Raw genomic sequence first — 24,421 nt, 5'->3', positions numbered from 1 at the left:
GCTCTCTTGCCCACAGATGAGCCTCGTGTGTCCAATTGCCCCCCTGGGCTGATTTTTTTTGGGACTCTTGCATGATGTCTATCTGCACTCGCATGCCGAGGATATGCCCCGGGTTTTCAGAAGGTTGCGGGCAGACAGTGAGTCGCCAGGACTCAGAAGACCCTGGGAACAGTGCCTGTCTGTGGCGTTCCAATTCCCCTATCGTACCACTCAGGTGTTGCTGTTGCCGGGAGCTAGTATGTCCTCCGCATGCCAATACACCACGTTGTGTCTGCCTTCTCATCTCATCACGACCCTGATCATTATTGCATTATTTGGTCTTCTCTCATCCAGCTGTGAATCCTTGTTGACTTTGCTTGGAAACCATTCCCCGATGTGCTCTAGATCTGCGACAGGAGTTTGAAGGCAGTACCACGCCAGTTTCTGGATCAGAGATCATGACCGCTATTCTTGCGTTACGTGACTATTTACGGGGGATGTCGATTCGATGACTTACGCGGCGGGGAACCTTTGTGTTACGCGGGTACAGGCATTCGTTCGTTCTCCCAATATCCCCTCGCATCAAGGCTGTGTTGTTTTTTATTTGGTGCCAGCCAGATAAGAGCCCAGGCTGCACATCTTCTCATCGCTTGACCGAATCTGCTCAGCCCCCAGGTCAAAGCGAAGTAGGTAGGTTACCTGCCAGCACTTCCAGCCTGCTACCATGAGCTCAATGTCAACATCAACATCAACATCAACTATGGACCATGAGAAGCCTGAAGTTGTGTCGCCGCAAATCTACGAGATCAGCGAGGCGACTCGATCGCCAATTACCCCTGACATTGAATATCCCCCTTCCGTAAACGAGCCTACAAATGTCGACGAACGCAACGAGCCACGAGGGGAGAGTGTATGGTGAGTTGTCGCACTGAGGTAGGCAACTGCACTGAAAGCTTATCAAATCCAGGAGAGTATTGAGGGAGAGGCACATCAATGTAAGCCCGACCGACGACCCTCGAGGGTAATGCATTTTTCTGATCAGCGCTCTGTGCAGATGATTGCATTTTCTGGGTACTGTTCTCCCAGCTCCCAGAATTTCCGGTTGCGACTGACAACAGAAAACATCCAGCACTATTGGAAATGGTAAGCGGATTGGACTCCAGACTCGCCAAATGCTGATACTATCAACACAAGGCCTTTTTCTCGGATGCGGCACTTCACTAGCTGTCGCTGGACCAGGCGGCGCGGTTCTTTCTTACGTCTTGATGGGTACTGTGATATCGTCGGTGATATCATCATTGTGTGAAATGACTGCTCTGATGCCTGTCAATGCCCCAGTCATGGAGTTCCCTCGACGCTTCCTTGACCGCGGAGTTGGCTTCGCAGTTGGTTGGATGTACTGGTATCAGTTTCCTCACCCATCGCAAGGCCAAACCACTAACTTGCCAGGTTTGCATATACTATTCTTGCTGCCGATGAACTAGTTGCCGTTTCGAATACGATCAGGTTTCGATACGATGACCACAAGACATTCTTACACTGGAGCACTGGAGAGAATGTCGATAATGCAGTCTGGATATCGTTATTTCTCGTTATTGTGATATGCATCAACATGTTCCCAGTCAAGGCATGCTGGCAACTTGACTATTTAGTATGCCGTATCTGCTTGCTAACTACTGGCAGGTCTTTGGCGAGCTCGAATACATCTTTGGATGCTTCAAGATCATCTTCATCGTAATGCTGATCATGATGATGCTTGTTCTGGGTATCATGAGGCGTGAGTATAAGGGCGCAATCGATCTTCTTCTGCACTGACGGTAGCAATAGCACGCGCCGATGCATATTATTCCCAAGTGATAGGATCAAGATGTAAGCCATACCTATAGTCTCTTACTGGTTGGCTCAACTTACCCACCACAGATTGGGACAGACCCTACTCGTTCTTCAACCCAGTCTATCAGGTCAAGGACGAAGACGGAAACATCCAACGCGTGATCCAAGGCACCATTGGTACCTTTCTAGCTATGTGGACAACGATCGTCCACGCCATCTTTGCCTACGTCGGCATGGATATCATCGCCTCCACCGCCGCTGAGAGTAAATCCCTCGCCGACGCCGAAAGCATGAAGATGGGAGCCCGGAAGATCAACCTCCGAATCATCACGCTCTACTCTCTAGCCATGCTCACGGTCTCCTTCGTCGTCCCCAGCGACCACCCATTCATCAATGGGAAAGCACAATCCGTTGGTGCCAAGTCGCCTTTCATCATTGCCGTCGTCGAAGCCGGAATCCCCTCCGCTGCGCACCTCTTCAATGCCGTCTTTGTGTTCTCGTCGTTCACCTGCGCCATAAACTCGATGTATGTGGCTTCCAGGGTTCTGCATACGTTGGCATTGCAGGATCAGACGGGGCCGGAATTCATCTCTAGGAGACTCCGGGCTTGTCGATCTGGGGTTCCCACTCGAGCAGTTTTGGTAACTGCGGCCATGATGTTGATAGGATATATGGGACGTACTGGAAGCCCAGGAGAGGTGAGTCGATGGACACAAGGGCTAGTTCTCCACATTCTGAGATGCTGACGGGACTCGCAGCGACTGAGCGAGCTTGCATCAAACTGCACAGTATCATGTCTCATCGTCTACATTTCCATTTGCGCCACGTACCTCAGCTTCTTTAAAACGCAAGTTGTCCACTGCCCTCTGCCCTCAGCTCTCACAGCAATAAGACAACACCATGCTAACTGCCCCTTCCAACCCACAGACTCGAAGACGTCAAACTCTACGGCAACGCCTCCGAAGCCCAAGCCGCCATGTACGACCGCGACCACGCCCGCTACCCGTACAAGTCCCACGGGCAGTGGCTCAAAGCCGCCTACGGCATGGTCGCCTGCAGCATCCTCCTCGTCTTCAACGGCGTGGCCGCCTTCCTCGAGGACCCGTTCGACACGCGCCGCTTCGTCGCCTCCTACATCGGCATCCCCGTCTTCCTCGTCCTCATCCTCGGCTACAAGGTCCGCCGCCACGGCCTCGGCCTCTCCCGCCTCCGCCACTGGGGTCCCGAGCGGTCGAACGATCTGCGGAATACCATCCAGGCCTCGGGCTCGAAGACGCGCAAGGGCAAGCTGCTGTTCCCCGCGAGCGGCCTCACGCTGGAGAACGCCCGGACGCTCGCTGATTGGATCTGGGTCTGGTTGAAGTAGATTGCAAGGTGGGCTAGGCAAGGCTAGGCAAGGCTATATGCATGCCGTCGTCTGAAAACATTGCTCCGCGAGTTTCAACGGGCTTTTTTTTTTTCTTTTCCCTCTCTTTCTGTGCTTACTTAGTCAGTGTACCATACAAACCGAGTAACCTAAAACGGACCCGGTGGCCCCTCTTCTATTACTAGCCCTGCATAAATCACTCCTGGGTCTACATACCAGTTCCTCCCTGGCCTGCGAGCGCTGGGATACTACTACAGTAGTGCTGGTATCTAGCATCAACCAACGCGACGAAAGACGACAAGCGTACGTATATGGGTGAATTATCATCATTCTTTTCTAGAGCGCCGTTGAAGAACGATCGTAAATGATACGGATCATGGTGAAAACTTGAACTTGGACTTGAAAGGCGATACGGGGGAAGCATCGTGTATAGGAAAAGGAAGGTATGTATGTATGTATGGCGACTACCTCAGGTAGCACTTGATGTACGGAGTAATTACGGCTTGGTTCAAAGCGGAGTAGGATAAGATGTATCAATTTTGGAGATGGTTACCATGGAATGGAGTTTTTATATTATCAAATATTAATAATAATATCATGAAGGTCCTCTAGTACATAGAGTAGTTCGCAGAGTAAGTTAGTAGTTACCTTTAGCCCCAAGAACTTATCAGCGAGCTGAACAAAGGATGAGATGAAATAAGCGAGTTGTAAAAAAGAGTTTCGAGTATACACTTCACTCACAAAATTTACTTTCAATTCTTGGAAAACAAAAGAGCAAATTGTTTTCGTGTATTGGACGAATGAAATTGCCAGAACTAAAATCAACGAGAGAGAAAAGAGGAAGAAAATAATAGAGAAGAAAAAAACATAACGCCAACTCCACCAAATGCCCCAACGCCAACCACAACCGTCTTCACTCCATCCGACCTAGCTACATGACAACCCATCTATCTCTATCTAACCAACCGCCTACCAAGACCAGGCGGAGAAAAAAAATCGCCCTCCGTCTTCTCAACACGGTACACCCACGGCGTAAGGAACGCCCACAGCCTGAAGAGGCCGCAGAAGCGCGAAAAGACGACGCTGGCAATCATGGAGCCCAGACCTCCCTGCATCCGCAAATAAGCGTCGTAGTGACCCGAGTGCCCGATCGCGAGGATCTTCCGGATGAACAGCGCGACAAGGAAGACCCGGAGGATGCTTGTGCGCTCGAAGGCCTTCCAGACCAGCAGGCAAATCAAAAATTCGTTGAGCAGAGACCAGTTGAGCAGCGCGCGGACGAGGACGGGGATGTAGGAGAAGACGGAGGTCAGCTCTTGGCGGTAGGAGCTGCGGTACTCGGCGACGAGCTTTTTGCAGTATGCGGAGAGAGTGGGGTTTTCGAGGCGGGGCACTTCGATGAAGGCTCGGGAGGGGCTGTCGGGTTTGCCGTCGCAGAAGGTGGTCTTGAAGCCGGCGTTGGAAACGAATCGCGAGATGAAGCGAGCGGCGCCGTCACGGATGCTAGATGGCGGGGGCGGCTTGCCGTTATACGTCTCTTGCATAAATTGGAAGCGGAAGGCGGGCGACTGGACGATTTCGGTGCGGATGAGCGCTGTGCGGCCGGACACTGTACTGTTGCTAGAAGGGATGTCGGTGGCGTTCTGTCGATTGTTGTGGAATAGGGAAGCTGAGACGACGTAGTCGAGGAATCTGCCAACGATGCCGCGGTCGTCTGTGGGAGGAGATTCGATATCGCCGTTTTGATCGTCTCTGTTGAGTTGGTTTGAGCGGACGAGAGAGCGCGTCCAGAAGGCAGGGATGCCGACGAGTCCGACCGTTTGGTCTTCGAAGGGCACGAGGGCATCCTTGAGGAAGCCTTGAGGCCAGCCGACTCGTGTATGGGCGTAACAGATGACTTTCGTAGTTGTTTGGTTCGTCGCCTTGAGGAATTGACGGCGGAGGTTGTCCTCGTGCACCGACGTTACTCTGACTCGGTGCGTACCAAAGAGCCCGCAAATCGCATTCATCGACCTGTGATTATCCATGCTGCCATTGGTGGTAATGATAACCTCTGCGGGCTCTTCGGCAAGAATGCTCGAGAGACCCTTCATGAACTCTGCATCCTCGAAGGTTCGCTTTCCCCTTGTAGGAATGATTACGGTGACATCGGTAGGCGCGTAGGTAGGTACCACTGGGGCTTTCGACGGTATATTGGACCTGTTGAGCCTGGTATGGCGGACAATGGCCATGACCAGAACAACAATAAGTGCGATGAGAGATTTCCTGTCGCGTACGAAATTCCAATCAAACAACAGCCTAGTGAACCACATGAAAAAACCAGCAGTAAAAGCAACTACTGGATCCCATAGACGCGCCTCCAAACCCCGGAAAAACTCCTTCGTTAATTCGTAGATCGCTTCTTTAGTCCAGAGTAACCCAGATTGGATCAACGAGCCCACATAACATGCGAATATACGCGCGGGCTCTCTCCATACAAAGAGCGTCGCTATGAACAAGCCTCCAAAGTATTGCCTCGCATTGAAGAGTGAAACAATTCCGACGAGAATGCCCTGAAGAAATTCCGCTACGGAATAGAACCAGTCCCTGAAAAAGTAGCCGACCACATCGAGTTTCGGTCCGAGGCCTAGGAGGGGCATGAAGAAATGTTCATCCCGCGATTCAGAGGGAGGAGAAATCCCAGGTGTGACGACTGGTGCGACGATTATTCCAGGTGTATGGAGAGTTGTTGCTGGATGGAGAGGCGTCAATGGAGTCGTAGGTGGAGCAGTTGATGTGCCGGCAGGTGTATAAAGCTGTGCTGGAGGAATGACAGGCGCAGGTACAATTGGTGAAACTACATTTTCAAGTCCAGGTGTAATAACACGACGAGGACTCCCGTTAGAGGTCATGATGCGGTTGGCGTTAGAGGGGCTTCGTTTCCAACGGAGGAAGTGGCGCAGTATCTCGCTCAACGTGCCCATCAAAAGCATTAGCCCAAATATGAAGCCCCAAACCTGTCTGATCCAGCGAGAATTGGGATCTATGGCCGGCCGAGATGCTTGAGCAGCTTTCCAGGCAGTCCTCCAAGTCTCGGATGAGCGATCGATATTATGACTTGCAATGGCGATTCTGGTGAAGTATATCATCACACCCGTAAGAATGACCGTGTACATCGCCTTGCCGCCATACGAGTAGTAGAGTACAACAAGAGGCGTAATGACAAAGACGGCCAACCAGTGGCCGGCATTGTAAGCGGCGAGTTGAACCATGGAAGCAACGGACTCCCATTCTGATGAATTCGGTTCCAAGACAATCCTTCTAGGATCTCCCATAGCAATATACTGAGACAAAAGCGATAGAAAACCGAGAGCCAGGGGCCAGAGGTACTGATAATTACTTCTGTTGAACACTCTAGCTAGGAACCGATTCGTGAAGCGTGCCTCGCGGTCGAGTTGCGTGTCCACCCACGATAGAAAAGTTTTGACGATTGATGTGCGACCGGATAAGGCGCCGTCAATCGCAACCGGTCGAACTGATGCTGTCCGCAAAATTATTGAGCGACGAAAAGCGGCATTGTTGTGTGATATGTAGATCCATAATCCGAGGCCCAGCATCACCAGGGCGATGAAGACCCTACCCACCATGGATACCTCGGACTGGGATGCCATCTCCACGAGCTCGTCGACTGGAGGTATCCTGGCGATCCAGCTGAGGCCGGAATTCCACAAAAATATGATGAAGATGATGATGGCGCGAATGATGAGCCATATCAGCCCCAGAACTACTTTGCCGAGGAACCTTCCGACCGCAGCTGTCCCTGAATTCCAATTTGTTTCGGCATGATACACAGCCACGAGAGGATTTGTACGGAAATATTCGGATGCTGGATCTCCACTGAACGACATTTTGAGTTGCACTGTGGGGCTTGGAAGCCGCGGGCGTTGAAATATTTTAGAATATCGTGCTGGGAGAAGAAGATCTGGCTTTGGCCCTGAGATAAAGACGCGGAAACAAAAGAAAGATGAAAGACTCGGAAGCAAGATCGCAAACGGAATAGACCCATCTCAGACACACAATGCTGTAGTAGTATGGCTGAAAACATTTTTTTGGGCCGCCCAAAGGGCTGCTTTCGCACTCGCCGAATGCATTGTCCTCGTTCTCTCTTTCAGCCGTTTCCGTGGATGCAATACGCGAACTACAGACTAAAGCAAATGAGAAGAAAAATTCCACAATCACTTCCGGATAGCCTGTAAATATGGAGAGGCGCAGATGGGTATCTGACGATCAGTTGCGTTTCTGTATTTCACCTAAACCGCCGGCCTCAAGAGCTCGACGGCGAGGTGCTGATCACGTGATGGCCGCTTGCAGTCAGAAAATTGCGCCAGCGTGCGGATAGAACGAGGAAGTTTCCTGTCGATAATATACTCTGGAGGCCGGCTGATAATGCATGGATGGTTAACGTAGAATATTTGGTCTTGATAAGACGGACAGCACCAAGCTATGGGTCAGACCCAGGCTGACGATGAGAAGAAATATACATAGAAGTTGTTGAGTGCGTACGGAGCAGAGAAGGAGACACGGGGACGGCATGTAATAGCGAGCTAGCGGCCGCATCACGTGCAGGATCAACTCCGAAACCTGCGATATGTTGCCTCGGAGGCCTCGAAACCCAACCGGCGTGTATTCTCGACCTTCTACCATTCGACAAACACTACGTACTTTGGCCTCAGTCAACCCCTTTTTATGCTTGTGGTGGAATAGGTACGGTATCACTGATTCAGTTTGGATTTACTTTCACTCATTATTTGACTTTTCGGCTTTGGCCGCCCTACAGTATCAGAGCCGATGGTGCACTGACGGCTAGCGCGAGCCCAGTACCGAGAACTACCTTCCGACGTGTCCCGACTCCCCTTGGAATTTTCAGGTTCCATGACATCAGATATCATCTACCGGTACCTACCACTACCATACGGATAGTACCATTACCATACGGATAGGTACTCACAAATCCACTACCTAACCATTTCCCATTTCCCATTTCCCATTGCTTGATGGTCTTCCCCAAATTTGGGAACCTCATCAAAAAAGCTACACAGCCGGAAGCTCTCCTGGCCTCAATTGTGTGAATCCCCAGTCACAATGAAATCGAAAGATCTCCATACCAACATCATGTTGGACCTCGAGGTCACTTCCCTCCTCTTCAACCCGTGCATCATTGAGATAGGAGCTATCCATTTCGACATCGACACAGGGGTTGAGCTTGGTCGATTCCAGACGCCTGTTAGTCTCACATCGTGTCTCGCAGTCAAGCTGGTCAAGGACCAGGACACCATGACTTGGCTCCAGCGACATATTCCTGGTACTCTGGAAACCAGTCGAGAGTCGACGATTGCGCTGCCAGACGCTCTGAAACAACTGAACAAGTTCATCGCAAGTTGTGTGGCGACTACGGCGAGGATATCCCCCGGTCGCCGCGGGAATTCCCATACGAAGATCTGGGGAAATGGGGCAGTGGCTGACAATGTGTGGATTCGCTCGGCTTACGAGGCTTGTAAGATAGCAAAGCCGTGGAATAATTTTAATGATATGTGTGTCAGGACGCTGGTGAAGTGCTACGGCGAGATGCTTGGGAGGGATTTTCCCAATGAAGTCAAATTTCAAGGGTCGAAGCATAGTACTCTTGATGATTGTAGACATCAGATCCGGTACCTGGTTCGGGCCCGGAGTGCTGTCATGGCGCTTTTAGGAGATCCTCCTCGAGCATCAGGTGCGGACAAGCCAGTGACGCACCCTGCTGAGTTATTGCGTCCAATCTACAGTAGCTCCGCTGCTCAAGCGTCTCATGGTGCGTCCAGCAAAGCCCAGGAGCTCTATACGGATGTCTCGTCGAGCAAGGCCCCAATTAGTGCGTGTCCGCCTTCCAGCTTCGCCGATGAGGAGCCCAACTTCGGCACATCCCCTTCAACGAATTTGGAAAATGGATCGAAACGGTACCCGGAAAGTTCTTCTTCTGATCAAGGAGCAGCAAGTAAGAGATCGCGATTCGAACTGGCGGACGATTCCCTTTCGAATGCAGACGGGCAGGCAGTATCTAGAATCCCACTGCAAAAATCATACCGTCAACAGGCTGCTTCTTCGTCTGGCAAAACTTCAACGGCACCAACCAGCCCGAGTCCGTCGTTCTCCGAGGAAGGAATTCGGGACGACGAGTTGCTTGCTGCGATCTCCGAGTATGAATCAGAGAGTCCAAATCGCAAGCGGACCGCTCCGCTTTTGACACCAGCTGCGTCTTTCTCCGAAGCTGTTGGAAACGCGGAAGAGACTACGACGATTTCCGGCGGGCCTAATGTCGAAGTTGATTCGAGGCGCACAGCGACATAGGTACCGGTAGCCTAGGGTCGTCGGGACAGTCAAAAGCTTATAAGTCATGGGCCGCTGAAACAAGGGCCATCAGTCGCCGATCTGCTAGGTTACCGTACCGGTATACCATCTTTCAAAATTGAATGAGTCAGTGGATTGTACCGGTACAAGTACAGTAATGTTGGTTCTCTGGCTTACTGTGCTTCTGCGCATTGCCCGAAAGTCGTGCGTTCGTTCGTCCGATTTTATCCAGCTTTAAAGGGTATGCTGCTTGCTTGCGCTCTCTTCGAAACCCCATCTGATAGCGTTCTCACACACCCACACCCACAGCTTCACACGCTGACACTCTAATGACGAACTATTCGCCGTCTTTCCGTTCGTCAAAACGGGAACCGTTTCACGCACAGTCCGCCCTCCTCACCCTCCTCGCCCGCATCTCCATGTTTTGGGTTCGCCAAGCTATCCGTGCTCTCCAGTCTCCAGTCTCCAGTCTCCAGTCTCCAGTTTCCAGTTTCCAGTTTCTACTTTTCCAGTTTTGGGTCTTTCGACGAACCTCAACGAATGCCGTTGGCCCTTCCCGGAGCTGTGACGGCGAAACAGCTCAAAAACCCATCTCTCACTCGCAAGTATGAGCCAGAGGCATGAGCTATCGGCGGCGCTGCGAGAAGATACATTTACATACTGACAGACCTGCCGACAGAGGTATTACATCTACACACACACACACACACACACATACACACACATACACACACACACACTAATACAGACATCGCATACACCTTGAGGATATCTGCATGTAGCCAGATATCATGGTTTTTTCTTCAAAGGTCGACGTCCAGGTCCGTTCGCGAGGGCCGGTGGTCATTGTCACGTGTGCGTCACTGGCTGTCCTCACTTCGCTGATCTGCGGGATCCGGCTCATCACCAGACTGTGGTATTTGAGAAATGCGGGCTTCGAGGATTTGGCCATCTCGATCTCTTTGGTAGGCAAATACAGACTCTGTCCCCCCATCGTATGCTCATTCGTTTTTAGCTTGCCTACTTCGCGTGTACGATTACAACTTGTATTCGTAGGTCTCCTCCGCCCTCTCACGCATGGCCTGATTCAGTCGGGGCTCATTGATTGACGCTGATGACCATGCAGAAGTCAAGTATGGGCTGGGCCACCACTTCTCGGACGTCTCCAAAGACGACTTTCAGCAATCTCTACGGGTCAGTCAGCACCGACGCTTCCCTCTCAAGCATCACAGACTCAAGACTAAGAGTGACTGACTGACTGACTTACCGACTGACTTCTAATCTTCAGTATCTCTGGTTCGCCATCTTATTTTATGGCGTCGCCCTGATTTTCGTAAAGCTCTCTATCGTCCTCCAATACCTGCGCGTCTTCCTCAGCCGCCGCACACGGTACGCCTGCTTGTGGACCCTTCTGCTTCTCTCCTTCTACGGCATCCAGCAGATCTCCTCGTCAGTCCTCGCATGCGTACCCATCGAGTCGTTCTGGGACCAGTCAATAGCTGGCTATTGCATCGACAGAGAAGCTGTCTGGTTCTTCAACTCAGCAATGAACATCTTCACCGACATCGTTCTCATCATCCTCCCCATGCCAGCCCTTTCGACGCTGCAGCTGCCGCCAAAGCAGAAATTCGGCCTGATTCTCATCTTCGCCTTGGGCGGGCTGTGAGTGCCACTCCCCTAAACAACAAACAAGACAAAAGTTCAAAAAAGCTAATGGTGTTGTTGAAAAAAGCGTTTGTGTGGTCAGCGTATTAAGGTTGCACAGCCTGTACATCTCGTCGCTCTCGAATGACATGACTTGTAAGTACGGCCGCCTTTGCTAAATGCGCCCAGAGCTAACCTGGCCCGCGCTCTCGATCAGGGGACAACGTCGAAAGCTCCATCTGGTCCAATATTGAGGTTGCCGTCTCGATTATATGCGCCTCGCTCCCAACCCTGAGGCCTCTCTTGCAATCACGACAGCTCCCGGGGAGCTTCCCTTCTACCGCCAGCATGAGCGAGCCCAAATCAAGTACGACCCTTATGAAAGGAGACGACGGCAAATACCTGGCAACGAGCATGACCAAAGTCGTTGGATTTAACGGGGATCGAGATGTAGAGAAGAACTAAAGCCTAATGTGTGAGATAGTGTATATTTTTTATTTCTTATTTTCTATCTAGGACAATGTCAGCATGGGCCTTGAAGCGGAAGTGATACCGTCGCCTCACTCAGAGATTGGCTCTCGCTTAGGATAGGCAGTCCACGAGGCTGCTTGATGTCCGTAGTTGAGTTTGCCATTCGCGGCAGTCGATCATCAAAGGACGTCACCCCGAGGCAAAAAGGAGGTGGCAAAAATGGAATGGAGGGTGGATGAATGCACGGGTCTTGAAGAACCCAGCACTGGTTCAAAGCCAGCAGGAATACTACATATGTCAGTTTAATGTTACATTCATAATAAAATATATATATGTTCACAAGGATGAGCTTAATATGGTCTGATTTCCAGAATGTTGCGCGCGCGGATAATTAGGTGGGGTAAAAGGCAAGCGTTAAAGACTGGGCAGGATATCACTAAAGGGGCCAAATCTCCCGAGACGGGGAGCTCATAATATACCGCCGTGGGTGATCAGCTTCTTTATGCCCCCTTTCTAGGCGAAGCGAAGTAATTGGCAATAGCGATGTCTATAGGAATTGGATGTCCGCCGGGAAATGACAGTCAAGAACCAGACATTGTGCTGCCAACGACGAACTCAAGTCTATTATAGACTAGCACTTCATGCGTGGGTATGTAGGAAGCATCTTGATGGTTGTGAGGTATGTAGCACAGCATGAGATTCCACCCCGCGCGCTGAGTCAGCGACAAGTTACAGCCTTCCTCGCTACGTACTAACGATGTCCTCTACCTTGCTATCCTCTATCTGCAAGATTCAGTAGGGAGTCAAGATCATCTCTAAGCTCTTCGATACTGATCAGGAATCTGGTTACTGCGGAAGCGAACAAAGGGCATGGCCAAAGTAAACAACATGACCCCGGCCCACCCCACTAACATGCTCGAGGATTCCTCTTCCCAGCTTTGCAAGCCATGCTATCAGCTCAAGGGTCGGATACTGGGGCCCAAGAAGCCAGAAAAGGGTCCAAAGTTAGAAAACGAGTATATACTGCATGCAAACTACCAGCAACTATCGGACTGTGTCGCTTGTCCACTGTGCCAGTTCATCCGCCGAGAGCTCCTCTACATCAAGGAGCGAGATGGACACTACCGATTCGCGAACGCGTCTTCCTTCTCGCGTGAGGCGGTCATTTCTGCTCTGGTGAATTGGGGTGTCAAGATCTTTCAGCATCGCGAGCGGTATGCCGACTTCAAGATCAGAGTGGAAGGTGAAGATGCGTTGAAGTACGATGACCCCGTTGTTGACGATCGAGGTATCGAGACCGGACAGCGAGAGATTTTACGCCCGGGAAATTTTAACGATAGGGTGAGAAGCTGGATGGAGAGCTGTCTCGGGCAACATCCTAACTGTGCGAAAGCGGAGGATCAATTTCGCCCTACTCGCTTGCTCGACTTGGCCGCTGGTGACGGCGGGAATGAGATTCGCTTGATCCTTTCGGATCGATTTATGTCGAAGGTAAGGACCCGGCTTGATCACTATGCAACACTCAGCTACTGCTGGGGCCCCCCGGGACTGAATGCTACAACGACGCCGGACAATCTCGAGGCGAGGCAGCGTGGAATACCTCTCGAGGACTTGCCGAAAACTGTTCGGGATGCAGTTCAAGTTTGCAGAGAGTTGAGCATACGCTTTCTCTGGGTAGATGCTCTTTGCATTGTAAGCACGCTATCAAAAACCCCTCGAGTCTTGCTGAGAAAATATAGATTCAAGGGGATGGGGATGACTGGGACAGAGAATCTGCTTTCATGGGGCAGATTTACAGGCGGTCCCTCTGTACTATTGCTGCTTGTCTGGGCGATGATTGCACTGTCGGCTTGTTTGGACGCCGCGAGGCAGCTCGGCTACCTGCTTGTCAGGTCAAGTGTGCCGACAAGGGAAACGCAGGTCGGTTTTTTAAACTGGCGCCTCAGATTGATCACTGGTACACCAGCGTGGAGCTATCCACGCTCAGCACACGAGGCTGGGTCATGCAAGAGAGGCTTCTTGCCGTGCGAACAATCTTCTTCACCGAAGAGGGCGTGTTCTGGCAGTGCTCAGAGGGATCGAGCTCCGAATTCATGGACAATGTTGAGACGAACTGGGCAGACAGGTTTACTCCGCAACCAGCGAAACCACGATTCGTCGACCTCGTCAGGGATTGGCGTGCGGATGCCCAGGAGTTCGACTTCAAGCCAACGGGCAAGATTACCACTGACACAATCCCGTTCTTCGCTTGGAAGCATACCAGGAGCCGAAAGGTGGAGGCCAGACCGTGGCACAACCTCGTCTACGAATTTACCCGCAGGAACCTCTCTCAGCCACGCGATCGATTGAGCGCCGTGCAAGGTATCGCCAACGAGTTTGCCGCATCGACCAATGATGTCTACGTCGACAACGCCGGCGTCTGGAAGTCGGACATTCTCGGTGGCATAGCCTGGTACCGACACTGGGAGCAAGCCTCTGCGCCACTCGCCATCGCCCCTTCCTGGTCATGGGCTTCCACCACCGGCGCCATCGTCAGCATGTACAACCGCACCCAGCACGTAGTCAACATCGCCGCCGTGAACTGGGCCAAGACATCTCCTCTCAAGACGTCCCGCCACCAGCGCAGTATCTCCATCTCAGAGCTGCACATCAAAGGATACGCATTTCTGATCAAGACATACCCACCACACCCCGGTTCCGACAGCAGGATCTTCAGCGCCGTCGACTCCTCCTCCTCCTCCTCATCCGCCTCGGCACCGCCCCCTCCCCCTCCTCAGCCAAAAGGACTGCGCAAATTCTTCAACCCGAAACCCGACTTCGACCGGCTAAGCGGCATCAAGAGCGCCAGCGGGATGGGCCGCACTCTCGGCTGGAGCGGTCCCGCCTCCAAGGTGCGGAAAGACCACGGCGAAGTCATCTTTGACTCGTCGGCGATGAATCCTCAGGCCGGCACCGAGTTCCTGTGTATGCCGATCGTGGGCGTGGGCATGAAGGCGCCTTCGCCGCAGGTGTTCCCTGCTGGGCTGGTGCTCGTCGTTGTCGACGACGCGGCGAGAAGGAAGGTGTACCGGCGCGTTGGGTGGTGCTTTCTGTGGGCCGCGATTCCGGACGAGAGGGTGACGGAGGTGGAGGTTGTGGTTATCTGAGAAGGATAATTTATTTATATCTATCTGCCAGGATGATGGACTGTTTCTATGCGATCAGGGTTTTGTTTTAGAAAAAAAAAAAAAAAAAACTGTAAATTATTATCTTGCTACCTCTCGATATTACATTGCAAGATTTTAGTTTTCGACTCTCAGAAAAGAGCACTGTTTAGCGCTTATTTTTGATAAGCGAGATCTTTATTTTACCCTTTCTTTGATCGTTACCTAGGCAGATACTATCTAAGGGATTGGACCCTCCCCTGGCCCCCAAAATAGATTAACTCCTCAAAAGGAAACGTTGCTGTACGCGAACGTGAACCAAAAGTATAAAGAGGCATTCATCTGTCGCGAGTTAATATATTAAAAAGGTAGCAAAAATATACGTAGTAGTAGTAGCCGAGAACTGTCCCAAACAATCACTACGTAAATCCTCCTTATCCGCTTCGAATATCCCGACAACCCCAACCTCGATTAAGAAAAATCGTGCACGTAGATCGAAAGCTAACCTTCCTTCCTACCCCGACAAACAAGGAAACGATGATTAAGTCGCGGTTGGTCGTGACACACGCATACCTCTCACAGGCTTGGGCACGAGTCCGGTTTCCTTATTCCTCGCCTAGTCTGGTATTGACACGGCAAATTCTGATACGGCCGCATCATGTAAACTATACCAAGATCAAATAATTCTCGTAGCCTGTAATAACGTCCCTCGCGCCGTGATCGGTAGCAACGCTACTGCGAGCTGCTGCTTTCTCGTCGCTTCCTGCTTCATCTTCTGTGTCGATTATGATAGCTGTTCGGGAGGAGCTTTAGTGCTCGGCTTCCGAGCTCGAGAGGAAGCGCTGTTGACCCGTCTCGCTTAGTCGGCGCACGGACCAACAGCGTCGAAAAGGACACGAAAAGGACAGCAAGAGTACCATTTCTGTTGCGTTATTTCAGCATAATGATAGAACAACTGCACATAATTAAAATCATATGAGTGATGGATGTGTAAACTCGATGCGCTCCATCTCTCAATGCAGAAATGATAACGGTATGATTAGTGGGAGATTTTCTGCCGAGTTTGTATGGGCAAAAGGAACTGTCGCGCCTTGGTGGCTCCCACTTGCAGGACAAGCCGGATCAATTTCTCTCGAGTATATTTGAGGTAACTGACGATTAGATGGACTTGCCGAATACATTTTTCCCCGTCTTTTTACTTTCCTACGGTCTTTTGTGCATGTAGAGTGGAAGAAGGTGTGAGAAGGAATATACACGATGGCACGGAGTAGAATCAACGGAATTCTTGCCTCCGCCGCGTACTATATATACGTGACTAGTATCCCCAGCATGTGAGACGAAAAGGTACAGTGGATGGCGGCGTCATTCATTGAAGAGGTATATACAAAATTACAAGAGAGTGGGGTAAGCCAAGTTTTCAACCTCCCGGAGAAAGAAAGATTTCCATGTACAGCCTGCAACGACGGAGGGAACCTCGACACGCCGAACGTCAGATCCAGTATCCTTTTTCTTGTATCCAGAAGAAAGACGGATGGGAAAGCCCCTGAAAGCTAGTCGCACTTGGAGTGAGTAGCACCGAACCGTAGGCAAAATGCGTTGACCTGCCGGGTGAATGGATTAGTTTGAAGAGAGGTGGGTAAGAGGTGGGAGGAACAATAACATACCTCATCCCCTCCCATATATTTCCCTTCGGAGCGGCACGCGATAGCGGCTTCGATCTGTTGGGTGGTATGTCAGGAATCACTTGTTCATTAGAGCTAGGAGCTCGCGGCTCGAGACTTACGAACTGTTTCAGATGTTAGCCGGGAATCCTCTAATAGCGGGTTGGATGCTTGGGGATGGCATGGAAGTTTTTGTGTCAAGGGGCTAGCAAGCAAGTGGGTGAGAGTCTGTACATACAGTGCAATCAGGGCAGACTGCTCCGGGCTTGTTGGTTTGGAGAGCTCTCGGGACGTTAGTGGTAGAAGGTATGGGCGAGAGGCTGGTCGTAGAGCTGTCGGGTTCTTGAACCTCGGGAATGATTCCTTTGGGTAAGAGGCCGGTACTGGAGCCGTCGGGTCCGATTATCTCGGGGCCGATTTCTCCGGGCAAGAGGCCGGTCTTAGAGGGCGTGATATCTCCGGGGTTGGGGCTGGGGTTGGCGGGTGGTACAACCTCTAAATCGAGTCCTCCGCCCAAGGGGCCGATTTTAGCTCGGCGCTGGAGACCGGCGGCGCCTTCCGCTCTGTAGGCCTCGCACATCTTCTGAGTGGCGTCGCGGTGGTACTCAAGCTAAGGGCAACATTAGCACGCGCGGGGAGGCGTTGGTGAAGATTCTCATCGTACGAATTCATCTACTACTGCACTAGCGCACAAGCAGTTGCTGTGTAGGTCAGCTGCGACACTGTGAAGTTGCTGGTCAGCTATCTTCCGCTAGGCTTCAGGAGGCGGGATAGGGCTTGGTTACCCTGCAGCCAGCGTTGCGACGACGGCAATGAGTGAGAACTTCATGGTTGTTTGGGAGAAATACTGAGGAAGAGTTGAGCGGAGAGGAAGATTCGGATCGAAGAGAATTGAAGTTGGCGACGCGTGCAGTTGTGGTGAGCAGGCGACACGGAGGAGTATTTAGCCAACATATACCTACAGACCATTCGACGACTAAGTTGTCCGAGTTTTCCATGACCGGCTGGCCAGCCTTGAGCCCAAGCAAACTCTATGAGGGACAGAATTGCATCCCTCCCCAGGTCTGAAAGCTAAACCTGTAATGCGGAACCAATCAACAGAGTCCGACCCTCAGATCCGGGTGGGGGGGGTTAAGAATACGCGATTCTTAGACACATTAGAACTGTCTCGGGACAACCGATAATACTCCGTACAACCATAATCCAAGACACTGTTCAGCACGGTGTTCTTTGACTAGAACTTAGTAGTAAGTCTTACGATACTACTACTAGCCATTACATTTATTATACTCCAGCAAGGGGGTTTATCGTAAGCTTGGCAAGAAGATAGCAATTCGAGCTAGGAGTCTTGTCTGGACTGGGCCCAGAGACTGGTCTTAGCTTTTGTCGACCTCACTTGTATGGAATGGGCAAATTAAATCAAATCTAACACACCGTCCAGAATTCCCTATGGAGGTTGAAAAAGATGAGATTGAGAAGGTAAATAGATTGCACCGACTGATAAGGCGGCTTCTGGAATAATGTTAACCTTTTTTTCCCCGGACGAACGTTCTGCTTGCCGGCTAATCGGCTAATCGCGTGGAGGGGGGCCGAAAGGGGGAGGCTGTACAGTACGTACCGGTACTTACCACGTACAGAGTAGTACATAGTACAAGGTCACAGGCGTAATTGTTATCAGGGGGGTTAAAGTGCAGATTTAAACTTTTGAGGCACGCTCAGGCTGTAGCAATTCGGGGGGAGTGGTACTACTGTACGTACGTAGTAGGTACTACTACTGTAGTAGTACGTAGTTGTAGTATATCCTTTCCAGAAAAACTCTGAATACCAAAGATTATACTACTTACAAGTACTATCCCCGTACTCGTGCGGCCAAACGGCTATCCTCATCCGTCGATCTTTTCAAATCGTGGACAAAGATTGCAACGCTTTGAACAATTGGCTCAAGGCAAATCTGACTTGATATATCAGATGACTTACAACATGGGATACGGTACTAAGAACAGACCTCTCAGCAAGTGGCCTCTGTGAGATACAACTTGGCGTACTCATACAAGCAACCTGATCTCCCGAGGCCATGGAGGGGCGTCGGCTATGTCTACAACAACAGGTCTACACCCCGCGAGCAAAGTCCATATACGTAAATTAGCCCGATAAGGTTATATTAAGGTAGACCGTATGAGCGATCAGCTCGAAGAGGTACTCCGGCACTTACGGCACAAGCTTACAGCTTAAACTTGGGGCAGAGCTACCCCATACTACCATTTAAATCTCGGACCCAGCTTAGCCCTATAAATCGCAGACCGGTGGTCTCTGGATGTCTTACTCCGTACTTCGCAAAGCCCTTGTCAACTCTACGGCACAGACTAAACAAATACTACTTGCTTAAAGATACTTTTCAATGACGGTCTGTGGACGCTCTTCGGACCTTCTCTTTTAGAGATAGTCCTTAACTTTGGGTACTGTCAATGGACCATTCGTCGTCAAGACCTGAGACAAGATCGTATTTGATAAATAACAATTTTAATGATTGAAGTCGTAGCTGAAATGAAATCGATTGAATCGATTGAATCGTCCTTTGGAAGAGCTCGTCTTTTCGTTCAAAGACCGCCCCTTGGCTTTCCCTCGGCCTCTCCACCGGAGAAAACAGACGGCCGATTGAGGCGCAGGCTAAGCCCCACCAAATGGCTTTGCTTTGCTTTCGGAAGGTAACCGGTGGGAATACTGATCAAGAGAAGATCAGTAATCAACGCTTTTGGAATACGAAGAGATTGCGCGATTTTCTTCCATTGGGGTGGCAAATATCGAAGTATTCGAGGTAGTATGATCGAGAATAAATGTTTAAAGTTGGTGGTTGCATACGTGCCTCAAACGGCGACTTATTTCTCCGGTGGTGGAGGGCCTAGCTATCCTCGAGAGCCTGTATTAGTAAGCAAATAACTATATCGTTTTCTTTTAACCTACTACGTACGTAGTACGTAGTACGTAGTATTTCGCGAAGGATGCGCACGGTAGCCGGGACAGGGTCCCCTTCTACTGAAGCGATCGTTTCTAATTATAAATAATCTAAATCGTTGATATTCGTCTAGTAATAGGGGTACCGAAGAATATCGGGTTAAAAATCAAGATCTAGTATTATTCGTAAAAGGTTCTCTATGTTATAACAATACTTCGATTCAAACGGTCAATAGATCATTTTTAAGATCTTAGTAGTAGAACGAGCTCTCAAAGAAACCAGTTCTAAACAATTGGACGGGGACGGCTGTGAGACAGTCTTACTCCGTAGAAAGGTCTAAAGCTTAGTGACGTTTAAAGAATTAAACTACTCCTATCTAGAGATTAGCATTTACTTGAAACAGTCTAATAAACGTCATCTTAAAGAAAAGGTCAGAGAACCGTTCAAATGACCCTCCACCTGCCTTTAAGATAAGAGCCCTAGCAAAATTATACTTTTCAATATGTGCGGAGGTACAGCGGTCATACGTACCGATAGTAGTAGTACCTACTACACCTTGTTTTGACCTACCGGTACTACGTGAACTAGTTTAACCAAGCAATATCTTTACGGTCCTTCGCTTCGTGTCGCTGAACGCGATGCAGCCTATTAATAGTAACATGTCGTACGAAGTAGAGAATAAGAAAAATAAAGATTGGAGCGGGTATCGCGTTCAGCGATACAAAGCGAAGACCGTAAGAGTATTGCTCGACTAAGCTAATTTCCGTAATGGGTCAAAACAAGAGGGCATACATGACCGCTCTACATTGGTGTTCGTAGGGGGGGGGAATGGTAAGTACGTAGTATCTCTTCAAGAATCTAAAGCGTTCAGAATCTATTTATAGAACTTTGACAACTAAAAAGGCAGTACGTTAATGGAGTGAATGGAATGAGCGGCGACGAGATTGAATCATCGAATATCTAAAAGAGATCATTTTGACGAAAAGAGAAATTTTTTCCTAATACGAAGATTCTCGCTTATTAACGTTTATGGTTAAATAGGTATACACCTGTAGGTGCGATTTGCACTGTCGGCCAAGCATGCGCCCTGCATCAGCTGAGCGTTAAGGCTACTAAGCGAGGATCTTCTACTTGGGAAACCTTGTCTGTCTTGTAAATCGTCTTTATCAGATATTCGATAACTCGACCTCGTCGTCGCTTCTTTCATTCTGTTCACTACGCCACCTTTACTATCGTCAAATCTATATTGAATAACTGCGTTTGTTTAAAGAATGAAACTTGGAAACGTTGTTAGAATACAACTGGTTTCATTCGATCCTCGGAGAATATGTACTGCACACATTCGATCCTCGGAGAATTATATACCTGGACTTGCATCAATTTCGGGCTACTGTACTGTACAAGCCAGGTACAAGTACCTATTCTCCGAGCTGACCCTGTGCCAACTCAGCCAAATCGGGCTAGTTGGTGTAGACTTACCTAGCGGGTGTAGAGTCTAGACTTAGCCCTCGCCGATGGAAAGCTCGCGTTCGTAGTCTGCGTCGACGTCGAGTCGGTCTTGCTTACTCTATTATGAAGCGCTTTCCGAAAGTGCTTTCTCTTACGTACGGAGTAGGTAGTATCTTTTGCCACTTCTCTCTTTGTTTCCCGCAAATCTTCTTAATATTCCCAGTGGATATACTTGGCCACATGCTTAATATCGTATCTTCGAGGGTCTGAAACGAGGAGGGGTTATTGTGGGGCTTTACTTTAAAGTTCCAAAGCCCCTCAAGAGTGGTTATCAGGCCTGGAGGCTGTAGCGACGTAATCGTTAGCCAGCGTGGTGGTCGAGATCAGAAAGAAGGTTCGAACTCTCCGCTAAAATAAAGTGTTCTCGAAGACCGCAGCTGTTCGATTAATCTTATTCCGGCGATCTAAACTCTCTGAAGCACTAGTACTACTATACGTAGAGTCAGAGAGCTTAAGGTTCGTACGGCACGTACACCTCTTCCGTACAGATGAAGAGTCGTAGGACCCCTATTCATACGGATAAGGGCTTGAAGATTTCGGTTGCCAAGCCATATATGAGCCGTCCAGAAAGATGAGATTCGTCGTCTGTAGACATATAAACCATGCTGCGATCGCCTGTTTGGAAGCTCACCACCCACCTCCCTGATACCCATTCACCTCTCTAATACTCATCTCTCTCCTACCATTCCCATTCTTTTAATCAGTACCGCCATGTACATTCTGTCCCTCCTCTCAATCTCCCTGGCAGCCGCTTCCTCGGCTAGCGCAGCTGCTCTTAAGCCACGCTTACTCAAGCCCGACGAAGTCATTGTCTACGGAGCAAACGGTCGCCACGAGGTCATCCCCCGTGCGGACTACCATGCCGAGTTAGCAAGAACCAACACCTTCGTCGGCCGCCCTCGATCTTACGAAACCGACCATCATCCTGTAGTGGCCGGGCCGGCCGAAGCTCGCGCGAATCTCGACAAACGTGACTGCAAGGAAGAAGACATACTCATCAGATATCCCGACCAAGACTTCTTGGATTGGGACATCCCGATGTCTTCAGCTGCACACGCTACTGGAGAAGGCGGTAAGACTCCCACAGAAAATTCGGCATCCTCTTTCTATCCAGTCCGTTCTAGAGACTGGATGAAATCCTCCCAGGCGACATCTTGAATAGTAGCTAATGACTCCAATTCCGCCAGTTCTCCAAATTTCCGTCACTGCTGGCTACACCGTCTCGGACAGCGTCAGTGTAAGCACCTCAACGGACATCAGCTTCGTGGCAGAATTCCTCTCTGCCAGTGTGGGTATCAGCTACACCCAGGAGTGGACCTCGGAGTTTTCCACCGCCTACCAGGGCAGCATACCGCATGGCAAATGGGGCATGGTGGTGAGCGTAAGTACAATCTCCATCTCTTCTATCGCTACCCACCCCACGTTGGGACGCCCTGCCCGGAGATCCATCTCCCACCACCACCAGCAGGGCCCAACATCTCTCAGACCATCCCCGATCCATACATAGGTGGTCCCGGACCCTCTGCTGACTATGATCCAAGAACCCGCGTGTCTACCGCCGCAGCGGTCTCCTCATGAAGGGCTGCATTGGTCACCAAACCGCCTCCAACTGGTCTGCCGATCAGCACTTCAGCAACGACCAGCAAGGTCTCTCCTGGGTTCAGGGCTCTATCAGTGTCTGCGTCGGTGATGACTATCCCATCAAGAGATGTCTCGGTGAGGGATACTTGAACTAGAGACGCCCGGCTCCGCACGCCTCACAGCGGGCAAATTGGACCTTGCTTCTGGCGCCAGTCAAAGCGGAGCTGACTATTGATTCTCAATTATCATTCTTGTATCTATATATATTTGCGGACAGATTTTGTGTACGAGATAAAATAGCTCCTAATGCTCTACGAAGTAATGGATCAAAGAGTCATGATTCAACCTAGATTCATCTTCCTGATGACACTGTTTTTTCTCTCTCTCTCTTGATCATTGATTGTTGTTAGAATCACCGGTCCAATTCCCAATTTAGCCGGAAGCCTGGAAACGTGCGTATGTAGGAGTAGATGGGATATGAGGAAGAAGTAATACGATGAACTGTATTCGATCGTAGTATTGCGGAGCAATTCACGCCAATTCTAGAGCTGGTTCGGAAATTCCATGAAGGACTGAGGGTTTAAAAGATTCGTTCTCCATCTGATGTAAAAACAGTCTTTGATTTCCTTCTAGCTAATAGATAGTCTATCTCCTTTCCATATCGTATGTAACGCTTCTGAAAGTTATACATCACTTCAATTCAATGCACTTCACTTCCTGCCAACAACCATCCTCTTCCTCCACAAGTTTAATCCTAAGCCGTCTCTGTATTTCATGTGAAGCCCGGGACACGTTACTTCACTACCTGAGAACAGCGATTCGCGCGAGTCCCTACTTGACTACTTCCAGTATCTGACCAAAAATTAAAATCACATCCTCAAGTAGAATAGTTTGAATGGGTATGCTGGTAGGCAATATCCACCGCTTCTCCCAGCGGTTCAGATGACGCCAAAGCCGCGAGAACATTTCAGACGTTATGCGCGGCATCGGACGGGTTAGTTCTGCTGCTGCTCTCTGATTAAACAAGCGCCGCCGGGGAACAACATTGCACCTGTAGCCATGCACGAGAAACTCAGTGGCCACATCCCGACGTTCAAGAAGTTCAAGAAGGGGTGGAGACGCGGTAGGAGCTCGAACAAAGCCCGATAATAAGATGATATCTCTTGAACTCGGCGAGCAGCCGCTGCAGCCGTTATAGCCGCTAGTCGTTTTTTTTTTTTCTTCTTCTTTTTTTTTCCCCAGAAGTCTGAACCACGGAAGAAAAAGAGGGTCAGTTTTGACAGGGGAAAAGCAACCCACAAGAGAGCTGAGATCGTACAATCAATGAATGGAGTGATAGAGGAGCCGAAATCGACGCTAAGAGGCGGTTGCGAAAGCCAAGACGCGTCTAGCGCCTCTTCGCACTGACGACTTGGCATGCAAAATAGAGTAGGTACGTCGGTATTTAAATGAAAGCAATCTAAGCAGTGAAAAGCGGTTCTAGAGAGCTCCTCTCAAGCGAGTCATGGCTGTTGCTCGTCGCCGTGATTGCTTGTCTGAATGGTACATGAGAAGCCATACCAGATTGAGAAGGACGTTCAAGTAGACCTGGAAAAGCTTCAGCGGGCGGTAAATTGGCCTTCCTTATTAGCCTCCCCAGCCCCCGACTTCACCGCCAAGATGAGCTCCACTCCTCTTCTCTTGACGTCGTTCAGACTTCTGGAAAAGCCCGAGTGGTGCACGACGCGGGTGACCACGGTGCGGACGGTGGCGGTCAGTATTACACGGTCTGCGAGGTGGCAAGTAGCCGGGGGGCTTCAAGAGGCATCAGCTGAATTCGAAGCGATTCACGGAAGCTTTAGCGGAATCGGTTGCGGATTTTACGGACACATACCAGAGCTGATGAAGGGACGATACTGCTCGCTATTACTCTACGGAT

At 50.2% G+C, this 24,421-nt stretch overlaps 7 protein-coding genes across 7 annotated transcripts; 5 read left to right on the top strand and 2 right to left on the bottom strand.

Moving 5' to 3' along the window:
- Positions 1-703: 703 nt before the first annotated feature.
- L3040_008384 (uncharacterized protein) lies at positions 704-3,178 on the top strand (the record flags this gene model as incomplete). The annotated part of the gene is made up of 11 exons (XM_066154020.1): positions 704-894; positions 947-974; positions 1,034-1,050; positions 1,109-1,122; positions 1,174-1,381; positions 1,429-1,606; positions 1,663-1,756; positions 1,807-1,848; positions 1,900-2,510; positions 2,571-2,659; positions 2,740-3,178. The coding sequence occupies 11 exons, from the start codon at positions 704-706 to the stop codon at positions 3,176-3,178; spliced, it is 1,911 nt and encodes a 636-aa protein (XP_066010562.1).
- Positions 3,179-4,131: 953 nt separating this feature from the next.
- L3040_008383 (uncharacterized protein) lies at positions 4,132-7,065 on the bottom strand (the record flags this gene model as incomplete). The annotated part of the gene is made up of 1 exon (XM_007295326.2): positions 4,132-7,065. The coding sequence occupies one exon, from the start codon at positions 7,063-7,065 to the stop codon at positions 4,132-4,134; it is 2,934 nt and encodes a 977-aa protein (XP_007295388.2).
- Positions 7,066-8,299: 1,234 nt separating this feature from the next.
- On the top strand, positions 8,300-9,541 carry L3040_008382 (uncharacterized protein; the record flags this gene model as incomplete). Its single annotated transcript, XM_007295327.2, has 1 exon — positions 8,300-9,541. One exon carries the CDS (start codon positions 8,300-8,302, stop codon positions 9,539-9,541), a length of 1,242 nt encoding a protein of 413 aa, XP_007295389.2.
- Positions 9,542-10,332: 791 nt separating this feature from the next.
- L3040_008381 (uncharacterized protein) lies at positions 10,333-11,650 on the top strand (the record flags this gene model as incomplete). Its single annotated transcript, XM_066154019.1, has 6 exons — positions 10,333-10,506; positions 10,557-10,593; positions 10,668-10,735; positions 10,830-11,203; positions 11,274-11,341; positions 11,403-11,650. 6 exons carry the CDS (start codon positions 10,333-10,335, stop codon positions 11,648-11,650), a joined length of 969 nt encoding a protein of 322 aa, XP_066010561.1.
- Positions 11,651-12,544: 894 nt separating this feature from the next.
- On the top strand, positions 12,545-14,802 carry L3040_008380 (uncharacterized protein; the record flags this gene model as incomplete). Its single annotated transcript, XM_007295329.2, has 2 exons — positions 12,545-13,348; positions 13,396-14,802. The coding sequence occupies 2 exons, from the start codon at positions 12,545-12,547 to the stop codon at positions 14,800-14,802; spliced, it is 2,211 nt and encodes a 736-aa protein (XP_007295391.2).
- A 1,547-nt stretch (positions 14,803-16,349) lies between these two features.
- On the bottom strand, positions 16,350-17,289 carry L3040_008379 (uncharacterized protein; the record flags this gene model as incomplete). Its single annotated transcript, XM_066154018.1, has 6 exons — positions 16,350-16,400; positions 16,464-16,517; positions 16,583-16,585; positions 16,699-17,070; positions 17,125-17,182; positions 17,246-17,289. 6 exons carry the CDS (start codon positions 17,287-17,289, stop codon positions 16,350-16,352), a joined length of 582 nt encoding a protein of 193 aa, XP_066010560.1.
- A 4,344-nt stretch (positions 17,290-21,633) lies between these two features.
- Positions 21,634-22,658, top strand: L3040_008378 (uncharacterized protein; the record flags this gene model as incomplete). The annotated part of the gene is made up of 3 exons (XM_007295331.1): positions 21,634-21,994; positions 22,110-22,303; positions 22,464-22,658. 3 exons carry the CDS (start codon positions 21,634-21,636, stop codon positions 22,656-22,658), a joined length of 750 nt encoding a protein of 249 aa, XP_007295393.1.
- Between the last annotated feature and the right edge of the window lie 1,763 nt (positions 22,659-24,421).

Source organism: Drepanopeziza brunnea (genome assembly GCF_022702325.1).
Source record: "Drepanopeziza brunnea f. sp. 'multigermtubi' strain 214-2 chromosome Unknown ctg15, whole genome shotgun sequence".
In the NCBI taxonomy this organism is placed as follows: Eukaryota; Fungi; Ascomycota; class Leotiomycetes; order Helotiales; family Drepanopezizaceae; genus Drepanopeziza; species Drepanopeziza brunnea.
The sequence above is the reverse complement of the archived record's forward strand: the minus strand, read 5'-3'. Positions and strand labels throughout refer to the sequence as shown.